The sequence below is a fragment of the Triticum aestivum genome, chromosome 6D (genome assembly GCF_018294505.1).
Source record: "Triticum aestivum cultivar Chinese Spring chromosome 6D, IWGSC CS RefSeq v2.1, whole genome shotgun sequence".
NCBI classification, from domain to species: domain Eukaryota; kingdom Viridiplantae; phylum Streptophyta; class Magnoliopsida; order Poales; family Poaceae; genus Triticum; species Triticum aestivum.
Genome location: NC_057811.1, coordinates 75,981,440 through 76,005,720, shown reverse-complemented (window position 1 = coordinate 76,005,720; position 24,281 = coordinate 75,981,440). Strand labels below are relative to the sequence as shown.

Here is a 24,281-nt window from a genome sequence, read left to right as displayed (position 1 = left end):
AGTGGATGAAGTTGTTGAAAATATACCTCGGGAACTCATGTGTAAATAGCACGGTAATAGTCTTGATTTGGGGAAGAGTAGTAAAAAGTGGTCGAAAAATACACATGGTAAATTTTTATATGTAAATAGCATATAAATTACGCACCACAACCTTGATAATTTAGGTCCAAACACCGCGGTAAATTTGATCTGGTGAAAAAAATTGTTGAAAAGATACCCCGGTAACTTCTGTGTATATAGCATAGTAATATACCCATCGCATACCTGATAATTTGCGTACAAATACCATGGTAATATTTGACTCGGTTGGGAAATTGTTGAAAACATACCCCCATAAATTTTGTGTAAATAGCATGGTTACATACGCATCACATACCTACGTACAAACACCATGGTAACCTTGATCAAGCGGAAAAAATATTAGAAACATACCCCCCCCCCCCCCGCGGTAACTTATATGAAAACATCATGGTAATATATGAACCACAAACATAAAAACAACATGGTAATATAAGAACCGCAGACCCGATAACTTATATGAATAAAGCATGGTACTATATGAACTGTAGGGTCGGTGAACCTTTTTTATGCCTTCGATAACTTATGTGGAAATAGCACGGTAACTTGCATATAATGGGCATGGTAACTTATGTAGCCTAGGCGTGATAAATTTTGGCTGAAAAAAGTCATCGGAACATGCCAACATGGGATCTAGTTTCGAAGATCTCAACGCGACGAATCTTTTATGTAAAAACGGTTTTTACATCGGACCGATGGTTTGAGTTACAAAACATTTTAAATGTTTGGAATAAAGAGAATCTAGAATGACATCAGCTTTTTGTCCTCTAGTGTATGCATATAATTAGAAGGAGAAATGCACGTGAAAGGAGAAAGAATGCTAATGTATGCATGTAAAGTGAAGGAAGTAGAGGTGTGGCAGTTTTGCTTATATGGCACACATGTGCCAAATATCACAATCGCATAAATTAATAAAGCCCACAAGGTCGTAGTACATCACAAACAGGGTTTTACCTAACAACTCGAGCAAGTGATAAGTGCTTATTACATACCAGCTCGTAACAAAGGAGCAAGATAACTAGGGTAAAGCATAATGCTGAGGGCCGTTTCCATCGAAAGCATCAAGGCTAGCTGCTTCTGCTGACGAAACTGGACGTCTTTAATCTTCTTTAGCACCACTCATGCCACCTTGCTGTCCTTCCACAGCTGAAAATAATATGAACCACTCAAAGATGTAGTCAGCAGGGTGGTGCCAGGCGATTCTGCTATGTTGAGACGGTTATCATACAGAAGGAGAAGGATCTCCTGAAATGTATAGGACAGAAGAAGAATGACTCACATACCTAATAGAACATGATGTAGTTTGTTGGCATGTAGTGGCAAATGCTTTCGCCACGCTCTCCGCCCAAAAGCTCAAAGTACTGCTCGTCCCAATCAGATGTGTTCATGTGGTACATGGCTGTTGCCGTCACGCGCGGCATTCCATCTTTCAAGCCCTTGAGTTGCACCCTCAAAGCCTGCACCTCTTTCGGCCGATGGCAGTAGAAAACCTCATATGGAAAATCCATAGGGTGGCATGGCACCACATTGTTGCTCAGTTGGGCGATCTGTGCAATAGTGTACATGGAGTTGGGGGTCTCATGCCCATGAATCCTTGTAATGGCTGAGCGTGCGCCGCTCAGTCCTAATGCTTTGGTGGAAAACCTTGTCATTGCTTCATGAGATGTGAAGCACATGTGAGGCTCCTCCATTTCAACCAGTTTGCCGCATGACTCAAGGGTGTCAGCTACCTGCTTCGCCTTCATCGAGCCGTGAGGTATCTTGAACCGCGCAAGAATGCTTGGCAAGTTCTTCGACTCCAACAGAGTTGAGATGAAATCGACAGGCTTTGGTGCACCGGCTCGGGCAAACTTGGTTCCTTCCGGAAGTACAGTGCCAACATGCAGATTCTTCTTCAGGAACAACATGCCAGTTTGAACTTTTATCTGATGATGTTTTGCCACTGCTTCAGGAACAGCAGAAGCTGCATATAGTTACAACTTAAAATATCAGTTTTAAAAAATATGCTAAAGTTAATTTTAGAGATTTAATAAACATGCCAAGAGCTTATATTCAGACTAAACACTCCCTAAAATTGGTAAGCTACCACAAGCACTTAGCGGAAGGTGCATGATCTGGGTACTAATGCACTGCATAAGAATTATCACCATAACCGTCCGTTTGTACAACACGCTATGAGATGATACTGAGCAAACACATTCTCAGTTTAGTTAGGGTATCACGAGCGCTTACCGGAATGTCGATGATCGGGGTCCCAGTGCACAACATATGCACCCACACCAAAACCGTTTTGTTCTACAAGAAAATTAGCAAACTAGGAGATGATTTAGAAGAATTATCAACATTACCGGCCATTTGTACAACACACTATGAGATGTCCAGAGCAAACCCATCCTTAGCTTGGTTAGGGTATCACAAGTGCTTACCAGAATGTGGATGATCGGGGTCCCAGTGCACAGCATATGCACTCGCACCAAAACCGTTTTGTTCTACATGAAAAGTAACAAAGTATGAGATGGTTCAGAAGAACTATCACCATAACCAGCCGTTTGTACAAGACATTATGAGATGATTCAGAGCAAAGCCATTCTTATCTTGGTTAGGCACTAGTAGAAAAAGGGCCTTTTGTCCCGGTTCTAGAGGGCCTTTAGTTCCGGTTCTGGAACGGGGACTAAAGGATCATTACTAAAGTCCCCCTTTAGTCCCGGTTCTACGAACCAGGACTAAAGGCCCTCCACGTGGCTGCTGCCTGGAGGTCCACCTTTAGTCCCGGTTGGTAACACCAACCGGTACTAAAGGAAATTTTATGATTTTATGATTTTTTTATTTTTTTTAAATTTTTTCCCGATTTCCAAATTTCTGAATTATTTTAACCTCTAATCTCTAATCACCCTCATCACTGCTCAATTTAACCTCTAATCTCTAATCACCCCTCATCATTCCAAATCATCTAAATTCCCGGACGGTCACCCATCCTCTCACTACCCCAGCCTGAGCACGCTTAACTTCCGGGTTCTATTGTCCCTCCTTTCCAAGTCTGCACTTGTTGTTTTCATGACAATATTAAGATGTCAATCCTATTAACCCTCAGGAGTTTAGCTTGAGCATGAAGTCACACATTTCACTGTTTGAGTTTGAAACTATTGTTCTAGAAAACAATAATTATTAAGTAACACTAATATTTCTTGAATAAGTAGTTTGACCATTGCCTGACCACAGTTTGACCAGATTTGACCAAAATTCAGAAAAACTGAAATAATTATTTAGTAACACTAATATTCTTGAATAATTATTTAGTAACACTAATACTTGTTGAATAAGTAGTTTGACCATAGTTTGACCAGATTTAACGAAAATTAAAAAAATAACTGAAATTTGAGCATAACTTTTTTTCCTTTTAGAATTTGAGGATTCTAAAAATTTGCAAACAGGCCATAGGCTGTCAAAATCGGATGCGGATTTTCGTGCTGAACATTTTGATATATTTTAGCCGTTTTACATTTTCCCTACACTTTTTGCAAAACATGTCCAAATTTAAGTTTTTAAATTTTCCTAACTAGTAGATGTAGTAACATAACTACATCTCGAAGGATTTTAATTTTTGAAGTTTTATCATTTTCTTTTGTTTTTTACAAAACTGAAAAGGCAATCCACACGGTGGGGGGGGGGGGGGGGTAGAGTTTGAAAATGGGACCTTTAGTCCCGGTTTGAGACATGAACCGGGACTAAAGGGTGCAATCCGGGACTAAAGGTCTAATCTTTAGTCCCGGTTTGAGATACGAACCTGGACTAAAGGGTGCAATGCCCTTTAGTCCCGGTTCGTGTCAAACCGGGACTAATGCTTTTAGCCGCACGAACCAGGACCAATGCTCACATTAGTCCCGGTTCGTGACTGAACCGGGACTAATGGGCTTATCTGGCCCGAACGAAAGCCCTGTTTTCTACTAGTGAGGGTATCACAAGTGCTTACCGGAATGTGGATAATCGGGATCCCAGTGCACAGCATATGCACTCACATCAAAACCGTTTTGTTCTACATGAAAAATAACGAACTATTAGATGATTCAGAAGAACTATCACCATGCATAACCGGCCGTTTGTACAACACATTATGAGATGATTCAGAGCAAACACATTCTTAGCTTGGTTAGGGTATCACAAGTTCTTACCAGAATATGTATGATCAGGGTCCCAGTGCACAGCATATGCACTTGCACCATTACCTTTCTCTTCTACGGGAAGTAAAAAACTATGAGTTGATTCAGAATTAACGGAGTCTCAGCTTGATAAGATACGTACCAGTACCACAAGTACTTACCCGAAGATTCACCACAACTAAGGAGGAGCAAGAAGGCAAAACAGAGAAAGCACAGTCCAGCTTGTTCCATGATTTGTCCAGGAAAAATAGAGTTGATCTTTTTCACATGTACATGAACAAAAGAAAGAAACGAAGATAGAGAAGTCAGTAACAAAAACAGATTAGGCTAATCTTTGTAAGAAAGCTGCTGTGTTTCACATGTACATTAACCAAAAAGAAAAGAGAGGATGTAGAAGTTCAGTGACACGAAGCTGATTGTTGTACTTTGGGGTTTTGTTGTGTTTACCAAAAGTTATCGCACAATTGTAAGTTTTGCTGTTTTTTCCACCTAATGGAAACCACTTAGGGAACAAAAAGGAGAAGAATGATTTTTATGTCTGCTCTTCAGGCATGGACCTGAACTACCCTTCCTGGTACTTTGGATCTCAATTGTCCTGCTACAGACAATGAAGCTATCGATGGTCGACGTGATGCCGCGCAACATTGTTTTACTCGGTTCTCCGCATGGCCGTGTTATCCCTTCCGCTGACCTCCCAGACTACCAACTCTCTCTAAATCATATACGGCCCATACTTGTAGTTCTTCAGATGCTAATAGTCTAGGAATCATGTCAACTACTAGTATTTGCATCCAATTCAATTAAATTTGGGTGGCACACATCACATGGGTGCTAACCAACTGGGTTAGAGCAGCCGGATCAAAAATGCCAGAATGTGCAATTTGCATTTAAATTATAGTATCAAAAAAAAAGAAAAAAGAATGAACAAATTGCATGTGAAAAGTTAGAGCTCCGTGAAGGAGAACAAATGACAAGAACAGTATATAGCTATGTGATAAGGAAAGGACAGGGTAAGTGCTACATGCAAAAATCAGTGACTGAGCTCTGTCTGACTTACTGTACATATCAGTAGTACTACATCCACAGAGACAAAATTTGAGTGTTGTATGCTGATAATGAATGGAAAAAAGCAGAGTCACATCCACCCCACCCCACCCCTTGCGACCCTTGGTTTTTGGACAGTATATATACTGGTGTGTGTCACATATGGCTGTATTTTTTGGTGCGAAAATGATGCATAGCATGACTAAAGTGCATGAGCGATGGCATGTAAGCTGCGGCGTGTGAGAGTCAACACATGATGCATAAAGTTAATTTTGGAGATTTAATAAACATGCCAAGAGCTTATATTCAGACTAAACACTCCCTAAAATTGGTAAGCTACCACAAGCACTTAGCGGAAGGTGCATGATCTGGGTACTAATGCACTGCATAAGAATTATCACCATAACCGTCCGTTTGTACAACACGCTATGAGATGATACTGAGCAAACACATTCTTAGTTCGGTTAGGGTATCACGAGTGCTTACCGGAATGTCGATGATCGGGGTCCCAGTGCACAACATATGCACCCACACCAAAACCGTTTTGTTCTACAAGAAAATTAGCAAACTAGGAGATGATTTAGAAGAATTATCAACATTACCGGCCATTTGTACAACACACTATGAGATGTCCAGAGCAAACCCATCCTTAGCTTGGTTAGGGTATCACAAGTGCTTACCAGAATGTGGATGATCGGGGTCCCAGTGCACAGCATATGCACTCGCACCAAAACCGTTTTGTTCTACATGAAAAATAACAAAGTATGAGATGGTTCAGAAGAACTATCACCATAACCGGCCGTTTGTACAAGACATTATGAGATGATTCAGAGCAAAGCCATTCTTAGCTTGGTTAGGCACTAGTAGAAAAAGGGCCTTTTGTCCCGGTTCTAGAGGGCCTTTAGTTCCGGTTCTGGAACGGGGACTAAAGGATCATTACTAAAGGCCCCCCTTTAAACCAGGACTAAAGGCCCTCCACGTGGCTGCTGCCTGGAGGTCCACCTTTAGTCCCGGTTGGTAACACCAACCGGTACTAAAGGAAATTTTATGATTTTATGATTTTTTTATTTTTTTAAATTTTTTCCCGATTTCCAAATTTCTGAATTATTTTAACCTCTAATCTCTAATCACCCTCATCACTGCTCAATTTAACCTCTAATCTCTAATCACCCCTCATCATTCCAAATCATCTAAATTCCCGGACGGTCACCCATCCTCTCACTACCCCAGCCTGAGCACGCTTAACTTCCGGGTTCTATTCTCCCTCCTTTCCAAGTCTGCACTTGTTGTTTTCCTGACAATATTAAGATGTCAATCCTATTAACCCTTAGGAGTTTAGCTTGAGCATGAAGTCACACATTTCACTGTTTGAGTTTGAAACTATTGTTCTAAAAAACAATAATTATTTAGTAACACTAATATTTCTTGAATAAGTAGTTTGACCATTGCTTGACCACAGTTTGACCAGATTTGACCAAAATTCAGAAAAACTGAAATAATTATTTAGTAACACTAATATTCTTGAATAATTATTTAGTAACACTAATACTTGTTGAATAAGTAGTTTGACCATAGTTTGACCAGATTTAACGAAAATTAAAAAAATAACTGAAATTTGAGCATAACTTTTTTTCCTTTTAGAATTTGAGGATTCTAAAAATTTGCAAACAGGCCATAGGCTGTCAAAATTGGATGCGGATTTTCGTGTTGAACATTTTGATATATTTTAGCCGTTTTACATTTTCCCTACACTTTTTGCAAAACATGTCCAAATTTAAGTTTTTAAATTTTCCTAACTAGTAGATGTAGTAACATAACTACATCTCGAAGGATTTTAATTTTTGAAGTTTTTATCATTTTCTTTTGTTTTTTACAAAACTGAAAAGGCAATCCACACGGTGAGGGGGGGGGGGGGTAGAGTTTGAAAATGGGACCTTTAGTCCCGGTTTGAGACATGAACCGGGACTAAAGGGTGCAATCCGGGACTAAAGGTCTAATCTTTAGTCCCGGTTTGAGATACGAACCTGGACTAAAGGGTGCAATGCCCTTTAGTCCCGGTTCGTGTCAAACCGGGACTAATGCTTTTAGCCGCACGAACCAGGACCAATGCTCACATTAGTCCCGGTTCGTGACTGAACCGGGACTAATGGGCTTATCTGGCCCGAACGAAAGCCCTGTTTTCTACTAGTGAGGGTATCACAAGTGCTTACCGGAATGTGGATAATCGGGATCCCAGTGCACAGCATATGCACTCACATCAAAACCGTTTTGTTCTACATGAAAAATAACGAACTATTAGATGATTCAGAAGAACTATCACCATGCATAACCGGCCGTTTGTACAACACATTATGAGATGATTCAGAGCAAACACATTCTTAGCTTGGTTAGGGTATCACAAGTTCTTACCAGAATATGTATGATCAGGGTCCCAGTGCATAGCATATGCACTTGCACCATAACCTTTCTCTTCTACGGGAAGTAAAAAACTATGAGTTGATTCAGAATTAACAGAGTCTCAGCTTGATAAGATACGTACCAGTACCACAAGTACTTACCCGAAGATTCACCACAACTAAGGAGGAGCAAGAAGGCAAAACAGAGAAAGCACAGTCCAGCTTGTTCCATGATTAGTCCAGGAAAAATAGAGTTGATCTTTTTCACATGTACATGAACAAAAGAAAGAAACGAAGATAGAGGAGTTAGTAACAAAAACAGATTAGGCTAATCTTTGTAAGAAAGCTGCTGTGTTTCACATGTACATTAACCAAAAAGAAAAGAGAGTATGTAGAAGTTCAGTGACACGAAGCTGATTGTTGTACTTTGGGGTTTTGTTGTGTTTACCAAAGTTATCGCACAATTGTAAGTTTTGCTGTTTTTTCCACCTAATGGAAACCACTTAGGGAACAAAAAGGAGAAGAATGATTTTTATGTCTGCTCTTCAGGCATGGACCTGAACTACCCTTCCTGGTACTTTGGATCTCAATTGTCCTGCTACAGACAATGAAGCTATCGATGGTCGACGTGATGCCGCGCAACATTGTTTTACTCGGTTCTCCACATGGCCGTGTTATCCCTTCCGCTGACCTCCCAGACTACCAACTCTCTCTAAATCATATACGGCCCATACTTGTAGTTCTTCAGATGCTAATAGTCTAGGAATCATGTCAACTGCTAGTATTTGCATCCAATTCAATTAAATTTGGGTGGCACACATCACATGGGTGCTAACCAACTGGGTTAGAGCAGCCGGATCAAAAATGCCAGAATGTGCAATTTGCATTTAAATTATAGTATCAAAAAAAAAGAAAAAAGAAAAAAGAATGAACAAATTGCATGTGAAAAGTTAGAGCTCCGTGAAGGAGAACAAATGACAAGAACAGTATATAGCTATGTGATAAGGAAAGGACAGGGTAAGTGCTACATGCAAAAATCAGTGACTGAGCTCTGTCTGACTTACTGTACATATCAGTAGTACTACATCCACAGAGACAAAATTTGAGTGCTGTATGCTGATAATGAATGGAAAAAAGCAGAGTCACATCCACCCCACCCCACCCCTTGCGACCCTTGGTTTTTGGACAGTATATATACTGGTGTGTGTCACATATGGCTGTATTTTTTGGTGCGAAAATGATGCATAGCATGACTAAAGTGCATGAGCGATGGCATGTAAGCTGCGGCGTGTGAGAGTCAACCCCCCCCCCCCCCCCCCCCCCCCCCCCCCGCGCGCTGAACAAGAGAAACTAAACTGGAGGATGCACGCGCGTATCAGTGAGGTGTTTAGCTGATTGATGTCAACCAGCAGTGGCACGTCTCTGGAAACGTAATTAACAATGAACAATTCGAGAAACTCACTACTCACCTGTGGAAACACGAAGCGCAGGCCGCGCGGCAGAATCTGAATCCCAGCGAGGAGATCTTGCCCCCGAGCGTGAGGAGCCGCAGCGTGCGTTGCGAGAGTGAAGCTGCGCGGGCGCGGCAGAGGTAGAGCTAGCGGTGCGTGGCGGACGATATATATAGGGATTCAGACTAGTGATGCCCTGGCCTGCAATTCCATCAGGGCAGGCTGCTCCGTGGCCATGGGATTGGATATATAGGAGAGAGTTGAGACGTTGGATTGGTGTGCCTGTTACATCGCTGAGTAGGTGCATGATGCATGATGCGCGATGCGCGCGCGCACGGCAATCCGGTACGGTTGATGATGCGCGCAAGGCATCGCTAGTGCCCGTCCCTCCGTCCGTTAGAGAAGGTGCCATGAGCGGAGAATCACGAGCCGCCGCATCGAAAGATATACAAGCGTTTCCCTATCTCGTATAGGTGGGTGCTGATAGTAGGACGGGCTGAACAAAAGGTGCTTTCGTCCTCCTCCCTATTCGCTTCTGTTATTAGGAGAAAGAAAGAAAAGCCTCCACTGAGAGAGACTAACCCTAGGCCGCTAGGCGTGCACGCCGCGATTTAGGCGCCGGCCGGAGCATTATTGAGCCCTCCGCGGCCGGACTCCGCACGCACCTGGTCTATCTGTATGCTGCACGCCTCCACACACAGCTGCACCGCACGACGCGGCCCGGCTGGGGGAGACCATTCATTCATGCCGGCCGATACTGTTTGCTGGTTTATTGTCCGATCGGGCACCCCGTCGTGGATGCGTGCTTCGCCGGCCGGTCCTTTGCTGCCCACCCCGATCGATGCAAGCACGCCCGTGTGCCACTGGTTTTTTTAAGAGAAAAAGCATACGCCCGACTTTATAAATAAAGCCATCAGGCAAAGTCACGACACAGCCAATCAAACATCACAGAAGCAAAGCAAAGTTTAAAAAGTGCGAGTACATGGCAACCAGCCAAACATGGCACGCAGGCCAGCCAAGAGTCCAAAAGAACCGAAGTTTAAGCCATCCTCCTAGATTGCCGCATCAGGGAAGAAGCCTCATCTTAGATAACATGTCGTCGAAAGCCTCTAAGTCCACTTCCTTAGTCAATGATCTCCACTGCTGCAAAAATACATTGGCTTTAAATAAGCAATTCACAGGGTTAGCCGGGAAAATATGTTCGATAGTGAACTTGTTTCTAGTAGTCCACATCGACCAACAAATCACTGCCCAACCAACCCAGAATACCCTCTTAGACCGGCCTGATAAAGTACTGACACAACGCCGCAAGTCCTCGAAAGAAGATGGATTCCAATTAACATGAAGCCGAAGTCTAATACAACTCCAAAGGAATTTAGCCAAAGAGCAAGTAAAAATATGTGCTCGGTGTTTTCAAGAGCCCCACATAGAGCGCATCTATCAGAGCTCGGCCCGTTCCTCTTCCTAATTTGATCAGCCGCAGGGAGTTTACGACGGAAAGCTTGCCACAAGAAAATTTTTATCTTAGGAGAAATACGTGCCGACCAAATATCCTTGAATTTCACTGCACGGGCACCCGAGATAAGTTTGGCGTACGCGGATTTAACTGAGAAACGCCCTGAAGCAGAGTGAGGCCAGACAACCAAGTCATCTTCCTCCGAGAGCAAGGGGAAGCAGGCAGTAAGACGTTGCCAATCATCCAACTCCACAGGAGAAAGGGTTCGCCGGAAGTCAAGGTCCCAATTGTGAGCCGAGAGCTCAGAGATAGAGATCTCGGGAGCAGCGCAATACGAGAACAGGGTCGGGTAGGCCACCGCGAGGCTGGTATCCCCAACCCATCAATCTAACCAAAAGCGAGTGGATTTACCATTCCGAACTACAAACTTAACGAGGGACCGGAAAATCGGGCGAACTTTAACAAGCTGACGCCAAAACTGAGAACCACCAGAGGAAGAGGCGAACATGGGGCTCGAGGAGGGGAAGTACTTAGCTTTGAGAAAAGAAAGCCAGGTGGGGCGCTCCTCGAGGAACATAATTTTTCACCACCATTTTATCATGAGGCACTTGTTCATGACCATCGTGTTAATGATGCCTAGGCCCCCATGTTCTTAGGCCTACAAATTAGATCCTACTTAACCATCCTATATTTGCGCTTATTGTCAGAGGAGTTCCAGTAAAAAGCACCCCTATGCTTGTCGCAACCAGCATGAGTCCCTCCGGACAGGAGATAAAAGCCTATTAGAAACATCGGAAGGAAGGATAGGCACGCATTAGTGAGGGCGACCTTGCCCGCCTGGGAATTATAACAGCCTCTTCACGGCAGGACTCTGTTCCCTATTTTAGTCACTTTCGGGGCAAAGTCTTTTGCCAATAGCTTGAGAGGGGAGATTGAGAGGGGAGATTGCGGGGCAAAGTCTTGTGCCACTGGTTGAGCTCCAACTCGACGCTGGAGTTGCATGCAGCAGGTCAGTTCATGTGCGTGCGTGAGTATCAAACCTGTCCGGATCTGAATTCACGTGGCGGGCTCTTTGTCTTAAGCATCTCTAGCAGACCCGTAAATATCGGATCTGGAAAATGCGTTTACAGTTCACTGCAGATTAGACCCTGTATATGAAACTGTAAAATTAAAAAAAAAACATTCGCGGGAGAAACTTGCAACGACATTCATCATACATAGTTGATCATCATACTACATCTCTACTCCTAATGGAGCAGTCGGTAGTCTCGCTTTCAGGGTTTTTTTCGTCCCACCTCCTATGGTTTTTTTGGTACCTCCTCCCATCTTCGCTGGTTTTTTTCGTAGATTTTTTTTCGTCCCCTCCCCCCACTTCATCGTTTTATTTCCGCGTCACCCTCTCACACAACGAAAGAAATCTGAACAGATCAGAACTTTCCATACTAGCGCAAGTTATTTAGTAATGTAGAATCAATCATGAACAATCTCTAAAGATCAAATCTAAATTAATTAACCTTACCTTAAATCACTCAATCACATTAATTAGAAAACAAATATTTGATTTTCAGAAAAATCGCTCAATCACATTAACCTTACCTTACCGCACGGCTGGTAATCAATCTCCAAACAAAGGAAACAATACATCGAGGGAGCAGTAAATAAACTCCCTTTCTTATGACATGTATATGATCTTTCCTTCCCTCTCCATTGTCGAGCATTCTTGATTCTCGAGGCCGATGCTTGGGCTGCGTCACTGGGTCGCGACGGTGCCGGAGGACGAGGACGGCGAGGCTGGGTGCCGCGGCACCGCGTTGGCCGCGGCCAGTGAAGGGGGCGAAGAAGGGAGACTTCCCTGGCCGCGGCCGTGGCCGTGGTCCTGGGAGTTGGTGCGGTGGAAGCGGCACTTGAAGGACCCGGCGTGGGTGGCCGGCGCGCAGACGCAGTTGGAAGCGGGCCCGTGGCCCGCGCCGGACGGCGCCGACGCCGACCCAGGCCACCTCCTCCGCGTATTCTTGAAGCTGTGGCTGGCCGATTTACATGAAATTAATTCCCTCAGTTGTGGTGGCAAATATAATACACATAATCCATATTGTTATGCACTAGCGTGTGTGTGTGTGTGCAAAATAGATGGATTATGGTCCCGTACCCAACAAGATGGATATGTGTGTGTGTGTTAGAGAGAGAGAGAGAGGGAGAAGGGGAGAGAGAGTGAGGAAGAGGGAGGGAGAGAGAGTGTGTATGAGGATTTGATGGTAAAAAAGGTCGCCAATGTCACTTGATATGTATTAGAATATTAATATTGAACTCTTAAGGTTAATGTGGCCCCGTTGCAACGCACGGATGTTCTTCTAGTCATAGATAGTTGTTCATCATAGTACATCATAGTACTACATAGGGGGATCTTCGGGCCGTGCAGCATACCCGAGCCTAGGCTACCAAAATCGACGGGTGCGGTGGCGACGACGCGGCGGAGGAGCCGGAGGAGCTCAATCCTCATCGAAGTCGAGGTCGATCCAGACCTTGGCCTGCTCGGCCTTCATGACGCGCAGGTCCGCCTCCTTGGACGCGTGCGCCTGCGACTCCGCGAAGCCCTGCTCGAGGAAAATCTCCTCGATCTCGAGCTCGCGGCAGCGTCCTCCTCCTTCCTCGCCGAGCGCTCCATGATGACGCGCTCGAGGTTGTCCTCCTGCCCCAGGGGGAGGTAGTCTTCGGGGACGATGATGCCACAACGCGGCGGGTCCGTGTCGGCCTCGAGCTTGACGGCAAGCGGCCCGAGCTCCTCCGGCTCTCTCTTGACCAGAGTGAGCCGCGAGCTCGAGGCGCCCGCAGACGAGCTCCCCGTGGCAGAGGAAACGGAGGAGGCGCGGCGGCGGACCGCGAGCTCGTGCTCGTACTCGTTGAGCTCGCGGCTTTCGAACGCCGGCGGCGGCCGGCTCCAATAGTTGAGCCACTTTCGCGCCCCCGCTTGCGTGCAGCGGCGACGCTCCGCGTCATCCCCACCATTTCCATAGCCGTCGATGGGTAGGGAAGGGTCGCTAGGGCTTTTTTTAGGCTCGCCGGCAGCGAGAAATTGGGGCGGAGGGGGAGGGGAATCGCGGCAGAGCGGCGGCGGAGGCGGATGGGGTTTGACCCGTATCCGAGCGGTGAAACCGCATAAATAGCGATGGAGAGGGTCTTTTTCCAGGCCACGGTAAACTTTTTACGGGCTGGGCCCGGGATACGGTGTCTGTTCTGGCAACATAAACGGGCCGAACCTGTATATTCGCCGGAATTATACCGGTTCTTTTACGGGATCTGCTAGAAATGCTCTTAGTCTTTTTTTATCAAACATGTTATTAGATACAGCCATACGGGATTTTTTTAATAGAACCGGGGGTAGGGGGTACGATTGTACTGTGCATGTTGTTAAACAGTACCCCTCCGCTCCATAATTTAGTGCATATAGATTTTTGAAAAGTCAATCCTCAGAAACTTTGACAAGTTAATGAAGAAAAACATTTACATATAGAACGCCAAACATAAGGTGTGGTTTCATATTTTATATATTTGATATTAGATATAAATAGTTCTCTCTATAAGCTTGGTTTGGGAAAAAAAATAGAACTGGCACTGGACACTAAGTTAACATGTTAGTCCATAAAAATAATATAAAATGACATATAAAAGCATATAAGATTGGTAACATAATAGCATGAAATAATAAAAAATTATGGATACGTTGGAGATGAATCAACATCCCCAAGCTTAATTGTCACTCGTCCTCAAGTAGGTAAATGATAAAAAAAAATTGATGTTGAATGCTATCTAACATGTTCTCAAATATGTAATTCATTTGCGATATGAATATTGGAAAGCTAATTATTTGATGCACTAATTCATTAGTTTGACAACAAAACGATAATAAGCAAGAATGTTAGAAAATAATCATTGTCCTTCAAATAGAAAATACTAAAGAACGTTATTCTTAAACATTTAATCATGTAAGCATGGCATAGCTAGGTCTTCCTAATATAAAGTATCTATCATAAACACCCCGGTGTCAAACCAAGCAATTTGATCATACTTTTTTTTCCTCATTTCAACTTTTCAACTCCCACACAATACTTGAGTGTGGGCCATGGACTTACTACTTGGGATGGCAAAGAGAATGATGATTGGGGTTTATAAGGGTAGGCAAAAATATAGGAAAGTCTCGCATAAACTAGGTGGATCGTTAGACAATAGAGAGGCCTTACAATCGATATCAATGCGATGAGTAGGGATTGCCATGCAACAGATGCACTAGACCTATAAGTGTATGAAAGCTCTCTATATCAAACTAAGTGAGTGTATATCCAACTTGCTTGCTCATGAAGACCTCAAGCATTTGAGAAAGCTCGTCATCGGAATATACAAGTCAAGCTCGATCTATAATGTGAAAATCCCATTAGTATATGAAAGTGGTAAATCATGGAGACTCTCTATATGAAGTACATGGTGCTACTTTGAAACACGAGTGTGGTAAAAAGGATAGTAACATTGCCCCTTCTCTCATTTTCTTAGAATAGTCTCATGGACGCCATCTCCACTTTTTCAAGGACTCATAAGTCTCCACTATTCTTTTTCTCACTGGGACAATGCTCTAATAATGGTCATCACACTTTGATTTACTTACAACTCAATAAACTGAAAAATATGATTAAATGTGAATGGCTCTGGCAGTGTACCAAGATGTGCAATGATCTAGCGTAACATGTATAACAATGATGAATCGTGGTTTTTTCACAAAATACCATGTCAGCTCTATATAATCATGCAAGGAAATATGACAATGAATACTCAAGTCATGTGAATAGTAATAGTGAAAATTGCATGGCAATATATCTCGAAATGGCTATGAAAATGACACAATAAGTAGGTACGGCGACTATTTTGAGAAATGATATATAAGGTTTATGTGCGATAGAGCGTATATCACGGGACTTGGATGCACCGGTGAATTTTGCACCAAGTCCTGAGTAGAACGGGTAATGCACTGTACCGAAGAGACTAGCAAAATATGGATAGGTGGAAATGCTTATAGTCCACAAACTCACATTGGTCATAAAGAACTTAAATACATACTGTGAAAATCCAGAATCCCATAATAATTAGGGGAAGACTCGAGGGAAGTGCTCCCGACCCCCGCGTCGCCCACCGCTGGCGACACGGCCGGGGGTAACCATAGTGCCGCCACCGGAAGCCCTCCGTCTGCTCACCCCCGGTGCCACCGCCGCCGGAGGGCCGGCTCGTGAAGCCGCGCCGATCCCTAGGATGGTGGCGGCGGGGCAGTTCCCCCATCCCCGTCGCGCGCTGTGGTTCCCCCAACCCCTGAAGATCCGACCTCAGGCGGCCTGTGTGTCCCTCCGGCGACCACCCCCATCCCCTCTGGCGTCTTGGGCGGACGCGGCCGGGCCATGACCTTGGTGATGGCGGCGCCTGATGTCTACTACGCAACCTTTTTCTTGTAGACTCTAGTTGGGCCTCCAAGCGCAGAGTTTTGTAGGACAGTAGCAAATTGCCCTCAAGTGGATGACCTAAGGTTTATCAATTTGTGGGAGGCGCAGGATGAAGATGGTCTCTCTCAAACAACCCTGCAACCAAATAACAAAGAGCCTCTTGTGTCCCCAACACACCCAATACAATGGCAAATTGTATTGGTGCACTAGTTCGGCGAAGAGATGGTGATACAAGTGTAATATGGGTGGTAGATATAGGTTTTAGTAATCTGAAAATATAAAACAGCGAGGTAACTAGTGTTAAAAGTGAGCAAAAACGGCATTGCAATGCTTGGAAACAAGGCCTAGGGTTCATACTTTCACTAGTGCAAGTTCTCTCAACAATGATAACATAATTAGATCATATGACAATCCCTCAACGTGCGACAAAAGTCACTCCAAAGTTCCTATCGCGGAGAACATAAGATGAAATTGCTTGTAGGGTACGAAACCACCTCAAAGTTATTCTTTCCGATCAATCCATTGGGCTATTCCTCTAAGTGTCACAAACAGCCCTAGAGTTCATAGTAAAATAACACCATATGACACACATCAATCAACCCTAATGTCACCTAGATACTTCAATGTCACCACAAGTATCCGTGGGTCAATTATATGATATGCATCAAACAACTTCAGATTCATAATATTCAATCCAACACAAAGAACTTCATGAGCATCCCAAGATTTCTATCACAGAAAGGAATATGAAAATGCATACCAACCCCTATGCATAGATTACCCCAATGCCACCACGGGAATCCGCAAGTTGATAACCAAAACATACATCAAGTGGATCAATAGAACATCCCATTGTCACCACGGATATCCCGTCGCAAGACATACATCAGGTGCTCTCACATCCAAAGATTCAATCCGACATAACAAAACCTCAAAGGAAAAGACTCAATTCATCACAAGGTAGAGAGGGGAAAACACCATAAGATCCAACTATAGTAACAAAGCTCGCGGTGCATCAAGATCGTGCCATATCAAGAACACGAGAGAGAGAGAGAGAGAGATAGATAGAGAGAGAGAGATCAAACACATAGCTACTGGTACGTACCCTCAGCCCCGAGGGTGAACTACTCCCTCCTCGTCATGGAGACCGCCGGGATGATGAAGATGGCCATCGGTGATGGATCCCCCTCCGGCAGGGCACCAGAACGGGCTCCCGATTGTTTTTTCGTGCCTACAGAGGCTTGCGGCGGCGAACTCCCGATCTAGGTTTCTTTCTGCGGGTTTCTGGATTTATAGGAAGTTTTGGCGCTGGTTTCACGTCAGGGGGTCCACGAGTCAGCGACAAGGCATGGGACCGCACCCTAGGGGGTGGGCGTGCCCTCCACCCTTGTCGTTGACTCGGAACTCTTCTGGCCCAAATCTTGTGCTTCGGGGGCTTCTTCTGGTCCATAAAAAATCACCATAAATTTTCAGCTCGTTTGGACTCCGTTTGATATTCCTTTTCTGCAAACCTCAAAAACAAGGAAAAAACAGAAACTGGCACTGGGCTCTAGGTTAATAGGTTAGTCCCAAAAATAATATAAAATAGCATATAAATGCATATAAAACATCCAAGATGGATAATATAAGCATGGAACAATAAAAAATTATAGATACGTTGGAGACGTATCAGCGTCGTTTCCGTCTCCGTGCCCATCCTCCGGGAATTGGATCCCCAATCCTCCCGAGATTGGATCTCGTGAGCGTGCCACCCTCCCCCGGCTACCCTTCCCCAGCTACCCTCCCCTTCCCGGCCTGGCCGGTGGCGCAATTTGGAAGCTCACCTTGAGAGCCTCCCCTCCCTCCTCGTTGACTCAACCAGCCTTGCTGCTTGTGCTGCGGCTGGCGGGGGTTTGGACATGGATTCTTTGGCCGGTCACGGGCCTGCCTCGTGCAGGCGGCCCATGTCTTCTTGCGTTTATGTAGTTTGTTGTACCCCAATCTGAACTCATTCTAACTCCTATCAATGAATGATACGCAAGCTTTGCGTATTCGCGAAAAGAAAATCTAGAATCCCTCGAAGCAAAGCATTACTCGCATGCCGCTAGGGGGAAGGTTGGGAGGAGTTAACCATCGCGCGCCCCCGATCCGAACAACACAATAGATATCAATCTAGGATAGATTATGCTCCAACTTCCTAGGCATGTTAAAACCGACACTTTAATGAATGGGAAATCACAAACCTTAACATCAACATTTTTACTGAACCAAAATTATCAACTAGTAACCCTTCATATTATAACCTTGATATCGTTTATGAAACATAACATATTGATTGATCTACATGTTGTTTTTATCATACCACCCTTGTATACTTATTATTTTTGGACCAAACATATATAACTCATGCAAATTATCACTTCCTAGTTAACTCTCAAAAAGATATAAGTGAAGCAACAGAGTGCAAATGATTGCTATAAAATATATGTATCGCCATGCTCAAAAGATATAAGTGAAGCACATGAGCAATTGCCTTAACTCAAGAGATATAAGTGAAGCATAATGAGCATTCTATAAATTGTGATGAACGTGTGTCTCTCATAAGAAAGGTATGATCAGGAACAAATCATTGTGGAAACAAGAAAAAAAAACACCAAACACTCCAAGGCAAAAACACATAATGTGATGATTAAAAATATAGCTCCAGGTGATATTACCGATAGATTGAAGACGAAAGAGATGATGGCTTCCGGGGCATCCCCAATCTTAGATGCTTGGATCTTCCTTGAATATTACCTTGGGGGTTCCTTAGGCATTCCCAAGCTTAGGCTTTTATCGCTCCTTATTTTTCTTATATCGTCATCTCACCCAAAACTTGAAAATTTCAGTCACATAAAACTCAACAAAACCTCGTGAAATCCATTAGTATAATAAAATAAATCATTAACTTAGGTATTGTCAAAGCAAGATTAATAATTGTTCTTACATAATACCTACTATATTCTATCATCTCCATGACTTATACCCCTCAATACAATCCATAAAAACATTAAAATAAGCATACTATGCAGTAAAAAAGAACTTGTCTAAAAGAGATTTATATGAAATGATGCAATTTTTAGTCATACTTATGTAACTCCAAAAATTCTCCTTATATGTATAATCAGTGCTTGTTAAAACTTATCGATCTTTAACTTGATTATTCATTGTGGTTTGCGCACCGCTTCTATTGGTAATGCACGTCAAGTCACACTTCCCAATAGTATCCAAGGGTATATTCGGTTCGTGAAATCACATGGAAAGTAACGGGACGGTTCTGCCCAGGCACCTGTTCTTGTGTTTGGTTGGGAAAGAGAATCTGAAGGCACCCATTCCGTAAAAGGGAATATAACCCTCAGATCTAGAACGCAGCAGTTCCTCCAAATCGGCGGAAAGACACATAATAGAAGCCCCTCACTCTCAACCCCATTCTACCTCGTCTCTCTCGAGTGCGCATCTCCCTCTCTCTTTTCTCCAATGGTGCTACACCACGAGGTATAGGTGGTGATGAGGACGGTTAGGAGGACTGATCGTGAGCTAGCACCTAGCAGTGACCCCTTCTCCCAAAGTCATCTCCTGCAACAGTAGCCGGGATGAAGCCGATCCATCTCTCCTTCTCCAGGGACGACCGAGATTGCCCTGATCTGCTCTCCTTGACCAGCGGTGGAGCAGCAGAAGCCAGGAATGGCTCGTCTGAGTGAACGCGATGCAAAAATAATGATGCTCAAGTGCATCATCATAGGTAAGGAATTTAGAGTTATTTGGGATGGAATAAAAGAAAATATTGGTCGGTAGCAATCGAAAGACTCTCAAAATTTGGTGGTGATTAAGTATTTTTAAACAAAAGTCTGGCCCATAGGCATGCTTTATTGATCAGATAACAAGATTACGTAGTTTAGCAACAACTTTAAATATATCTAATAGAACATGACGTAATTGGTAGGCATGTAGTGACAAATAGGTTCACCACACTCTCCGTCTAATAGCTCAAAGTATTGAGTGTCCCAATCAGATGTGTTCATGTGACACATGGCTATTGCTATCACGCGCGGCATGTCATCTTTCAAACCCTTGAGTTGCACCCTCAAAGATTGCACCTTTTTGGCTGATGGCAATAAAAAACCTCATAGGGAAAATCCATAGGGTGGCATGGCACCACGTTACTATTGATTTGGGTGATCTGTTCCACAACGTACATGGAGTCGGAGGTCTCATGCCCACGAATCCTTGTAATGGCTGCTTGTGCATCGCTGACTCCCAATTCTCTGGTGGCGAACCTTGCCATTGCTTCACGATATGAGAAACACATGTGAGGTTCCTCCTTGTCAGCCGGTTTCCCACGTGAACGAAGGGTGTCAGCTATCTGCTTTGCCTTCACCGAACCGTGAGGTATCCTGAAGTACGAGAGGATGGTTGTAAAGTACTTTGACTCCAACTGAGTAGAGGCAAAATGAACAGACTTTGGTGCACCATCTCGTGCAAACATGGTTCCTTTAGGCAGTGTAGTGCCAATGTGTAGATTCTTCTTTAGGAATAACATGCCGGTTTGAAATTTAATATGCCTGCGTTTTTCTAGTGGTCCAGGAATGGAGGAAGCTGCATTGTTATAAATTAAAACAAAAGTTTAACAAAAATATTGGCATAGTGATGTTATTTATGGATATTAAATGCATATCTTTCTTCACGGATATAAAGAAACTAAGTCATCATATTAAAAACAATCTCAACTTGATATGGTAGCACAAGCACTTACGAGAGTGTGCATGATCTAGATCCCAATGTACCGCATCCGCACTTGTATCAAAACTGGATTTTTCTATAGCAAATAACAAAGTATTAGTTGCTTCAGAACTAACAAATTCTCCACTTGATAAGATATATAGCACATGTAATTACTGGAAGGTGCATCTTCTGGTTTCCAATCCACCTTATAAGCATTCGCTTCAAAACCTTCTACTTTTGCAGGACATAACAGAGCATCAGTTCATTCAGGACCAACACATTCTCGACTTAGTAAGGTAGCACAAGTACTTACTAGAAGGTGCATCTTCTGATTTCCAATCCACCTTATAAGCACTTGCCCCAAAACCTTTTTCTTCTGCAGGAAATAACAAACCATGAGTTCATTCAGGACTAACGCATCCTCGATGTGGTATGGTAGCACAAGTACTTACTGAAAGGTGCGTCTTCTGGTTTCCAATCCACCTTATAAGCACTTGTCCCAAAACCTTCTTCTTTTGCAGGAAATAACAAACCATGAGTTCATTCATGACTAACACATTCTCGACTTGGTAATGTAGCACAAGTACTTACTGGAAGGTGCATCTTCTGATTTCCAATCCACCTTATAAGCACTTGCCCCAAAACCTTTTTCTTTTGCAGGAAATAAAAAACCATGACTTCATTCAGGACTAGCACATTCTCAATGTGGTAAGGCAGAACAAGTACTTACCGGAAGGTGCACCTTCTGGTTTCCAATCCACCTTATAAGCACTTGCCCCAAAACCTTCTTCTTCTGCAGGAAATAACAAACCATGAGTTCATTCGGGACCAACACATTCTTGACTTGGTAAGGTAGCACAAGTACTTACTAGAAGGTGCATGTTTTGAGTTCCAATCCACCTTATAAGCACTTGCCCCAAAACCATTTTCTTCTGCAGGAAATAACAAAGCATGAGTTCATTCAGGACTAACACATCCTCGATGTGGCATGGTAGCACATGTACTTACTAGAAGGTGCATCTTCTGGTTTCCAATCCACCTTATAAGCATTTGCCCCAAAACTTTCTTCTTCTGCAGGAAATAACAAAGCATGAGTTCATTCAGGACCAACACGTTCTCGACTTAGTAAGGTAGCACAAGTACTTACTAGAAGGTGCATCTTCTAATTTCCAATCCACCTTATAAGCACTTGCCCCAAACCATCACTACCTACCTGAATTCCCTTGAGTGTGTGTGTGTGTTTTCTCCACTTCTCCATCTTCTCCTCTCCACTACTATTAAACAATCAAATAAGAACTTTTTTACGTGCATCTCCACTTCCACTACTATTAAACAATCAAATAAGAACTTTTTCTACGTGCACCCCGTTAAGTGTACACCGGTTAATTAGCACCGTCTGATTATCTAAATCAATGTAATCTAACAGATTGGATTAATCTAATGAGTTATCAGGGGTGCAGTTAGCAATTATAATAGGCGGACCACCACTCCACCGGCAGACGAAAACTTCCCCTCCGTAAGTTTTCTCTCAACCAGAAATCTCTCTCCCAAATCCTTTTTCTTCTCTAGGAAATAAAAAACCATGAGTTCATTCAGGACTAGTATATTCTCGATGTGGTAAGGTAGCACAAGTACTTACCGGAAGGTGCATCTTTTGGTTTCCAATCCACCTTATAAGCACTTGCCCCAAAACCTTCTTCTTCTGCAAGAAATAACAAACCATGAGTTCATTCAGGACCAACACATTCTTGACTTGGTAAGGTAGCACAAGTACTTACTGGAAGGTGCATGTTCTGATTTCCAATCCACCTTGTAAGCACTTGCCCCAAAACCTTTTTCTTCTGTAGGAAATAACAAACCATGAGCTCATTCAGGACTAACACATCATTGATCTCCACTACTATTAAACAATCAAACAAGAACTTTTTTACGTGCACCTCGTTAAGTGTACACCGGTTAATTAGCATCGTCTGATTATCTAAATCAATGTAATCTAACAGATTGGATTAATCTAATGAGTTATCAGGGGTGTAGTAATAGGCTGACCACCACTCCACCGGCACACGAAAACTTCCCCTCCGTAAGTTTCTCTCTCAACCAGAAATCTCTCTCCCAAAATAGATAAAGAAATCAACAATCAATCCCTAATTAACAGCGATGTCATTATAGCTAATGCTTGCAACCAGGCATATGTGATCCATGCAATGATGCAAACCGGCTATTCCCGCATCAATTCCTCACCCAATCAACGCCTCCATAGTCTGTATGCGTTTGTTGTTACGGAGGATGAAGGACGCCTCGCCAGGCCATGTGCTCGGGTAAGGGGCGGCACCCTTGCCGGCGGCGGGGACGGCTGCTGCCACACGGCGAGGTGGAGCAGGGTCAACGCGGCGGCTCAAGCGGTTGGGGACGGCGCGGCTGCTCGATGCAGAACGCCAGGGGCGGCAGCAGCTGGAGCTTGCAAGCGGGAGACGAGACGCTCACCGGAGGACGTGCCACCGCTAGCGTGTGAGTTGGCGCTCGGGCAGTGACGTCGCGATGGCCGTCCGGCGAGGCAGGGAGCAACATGACGGGCGCGGGCGGCACGCTGCCCGGACGAGATGAGGAGCATGAGGGGAGACGCGGAGGAAGAGGTCGTTGCCGGCGGCGCCGCCGGATGCGTCGGACGCGCGCGCTCGCCCGCGGTCATTGCAGACGCAGCAGCCGCCCATGGATGCTCGGGTCGACGCAGGAGGACGAGGAGCAGCTCGCGAGGGTCAGTGGCGCTGGGAATGGATCGGATGCCGGCGGATCTGGCGATTCCACAAGGGCCGCGACTCTCTGTAGAGGAAAAAGAAAGAGAAACAAGAGGGAGAAAGAAGAGACAAATTCATGTATCCTCTCTTCTCCTTACTCTCTATACTGCTGCTCCTCTAATCTTGTTGCCCCTTCCTAATCCTAATCTCTTTTTGCTCTCCGCTGTTGCTCCTTCCCATCTACTCCTCTCTGAATCTCCCTTTGATGTGCTTCTCTGAACCCCAACCTGTTGCTGCTTCTTTTCTCCCTGCTACCCCACTGCTGCTCCTCTTCAGCACTTCAAGCAACAACAAGGACTGGATTCTCTCTCTCTCTCTCTCTCTCTCTCTCTCTCTCTCTCTCTCTCTCTCTCTCTCTCTCTCTCTCCCTCTCTCTCTCTGAAATTTTTGTAAACTTGAGAAATTTATGTTCAGAATTATGTAATATCCAGATTTGAGGAGTGCTTGCAGTCAGTGATTGGTTCAGTTTCGTATTTGTAAATATAATGATACATTTTGTGTGTTCAAGAGACAGAGAAGCAATGTATATGTTAAGAAAGAGAAATATGGGATTTATCAGCATGACAAGTTTTGCATCTATATGGGATCTATCAGCATGCCAGCGTGTAGGTGAGGAGCTGCCCCTTTTTGAATTTTGCATGATAAGTTCTGTGGCTATATGGGATTTCTACATGACCATCAGCATGG

At 44.0% G+C, this 24,281-nt stretch overlaps 1 protein-coding gene and 1 pseudogene across 3 annotated transcripts; both read right to left on the bottom strand.

The window, feature by feature from the left end:
- Positions 1-943: 943 nt before the first annotated feature.
- Positions 944-9,472, bottom strand: LOC123143648 (BURP domain-containing protein 4). 3 transcript variants are annotated; one of them, XM_044562593.1, is made up of 13 exons: positions 9,145-9,472; positions 7,838-7,934; positions 7,689-7,751; positions 7,490-7,552; positions 5,960-6,022; positions 5,766-5,828; positions 4,397-4,493; positions 4,248-4,310; positions 4,049-4,111; positions 2,505-2,567; positions 2,311-2,373; positions 1,362-2,041; positions 944-1,224 (listed from the first exon to the last, which is right to left on the bottom strand). In XM_044562593.1, the coding sequence occupies exons 4-12, from the start codon at positions 7,523-7,525 to the stop codon at positions 1,362-1,364; spliced, it is 1,191 nt and encodes a 396-aa protein (XP_044418528.1). In that variant the 5' UTR covers positions 7,526-7,552; positions 7,689-7,751; positions 7,838-7,934; positions 9,145-9,472; the 3' UTR covers positions 944-1,224. The 3 variants fall into 3 exon arrangements, with proteins under 3 accessions (XP_044418528.1, XP_044418529.1, XP_044418530.1); XM_044562594.1 differs by lacking the exon at positions 9,145-9,472 and having other exon boundaries at positions 7,838-8,940; XM_044562595.1 differs by lacking the exons at positions 7,689-7,751; positions 7,838-7,934; positions 9,145-9,472 and having other exon boundaries at positions 5,766-5,847; positions 7,490-7,532.
- Positions 9,473-19,994: 10,522 nt separating this feature from the next.
- LOC123142450 (BURP domain-containing protein 4-like) lies at positions 19,995-23,510 on the bottom strand (annotated as a pseudogene).
- Positions 23,511-24,281: the final 771 nt, after the last annotated feature.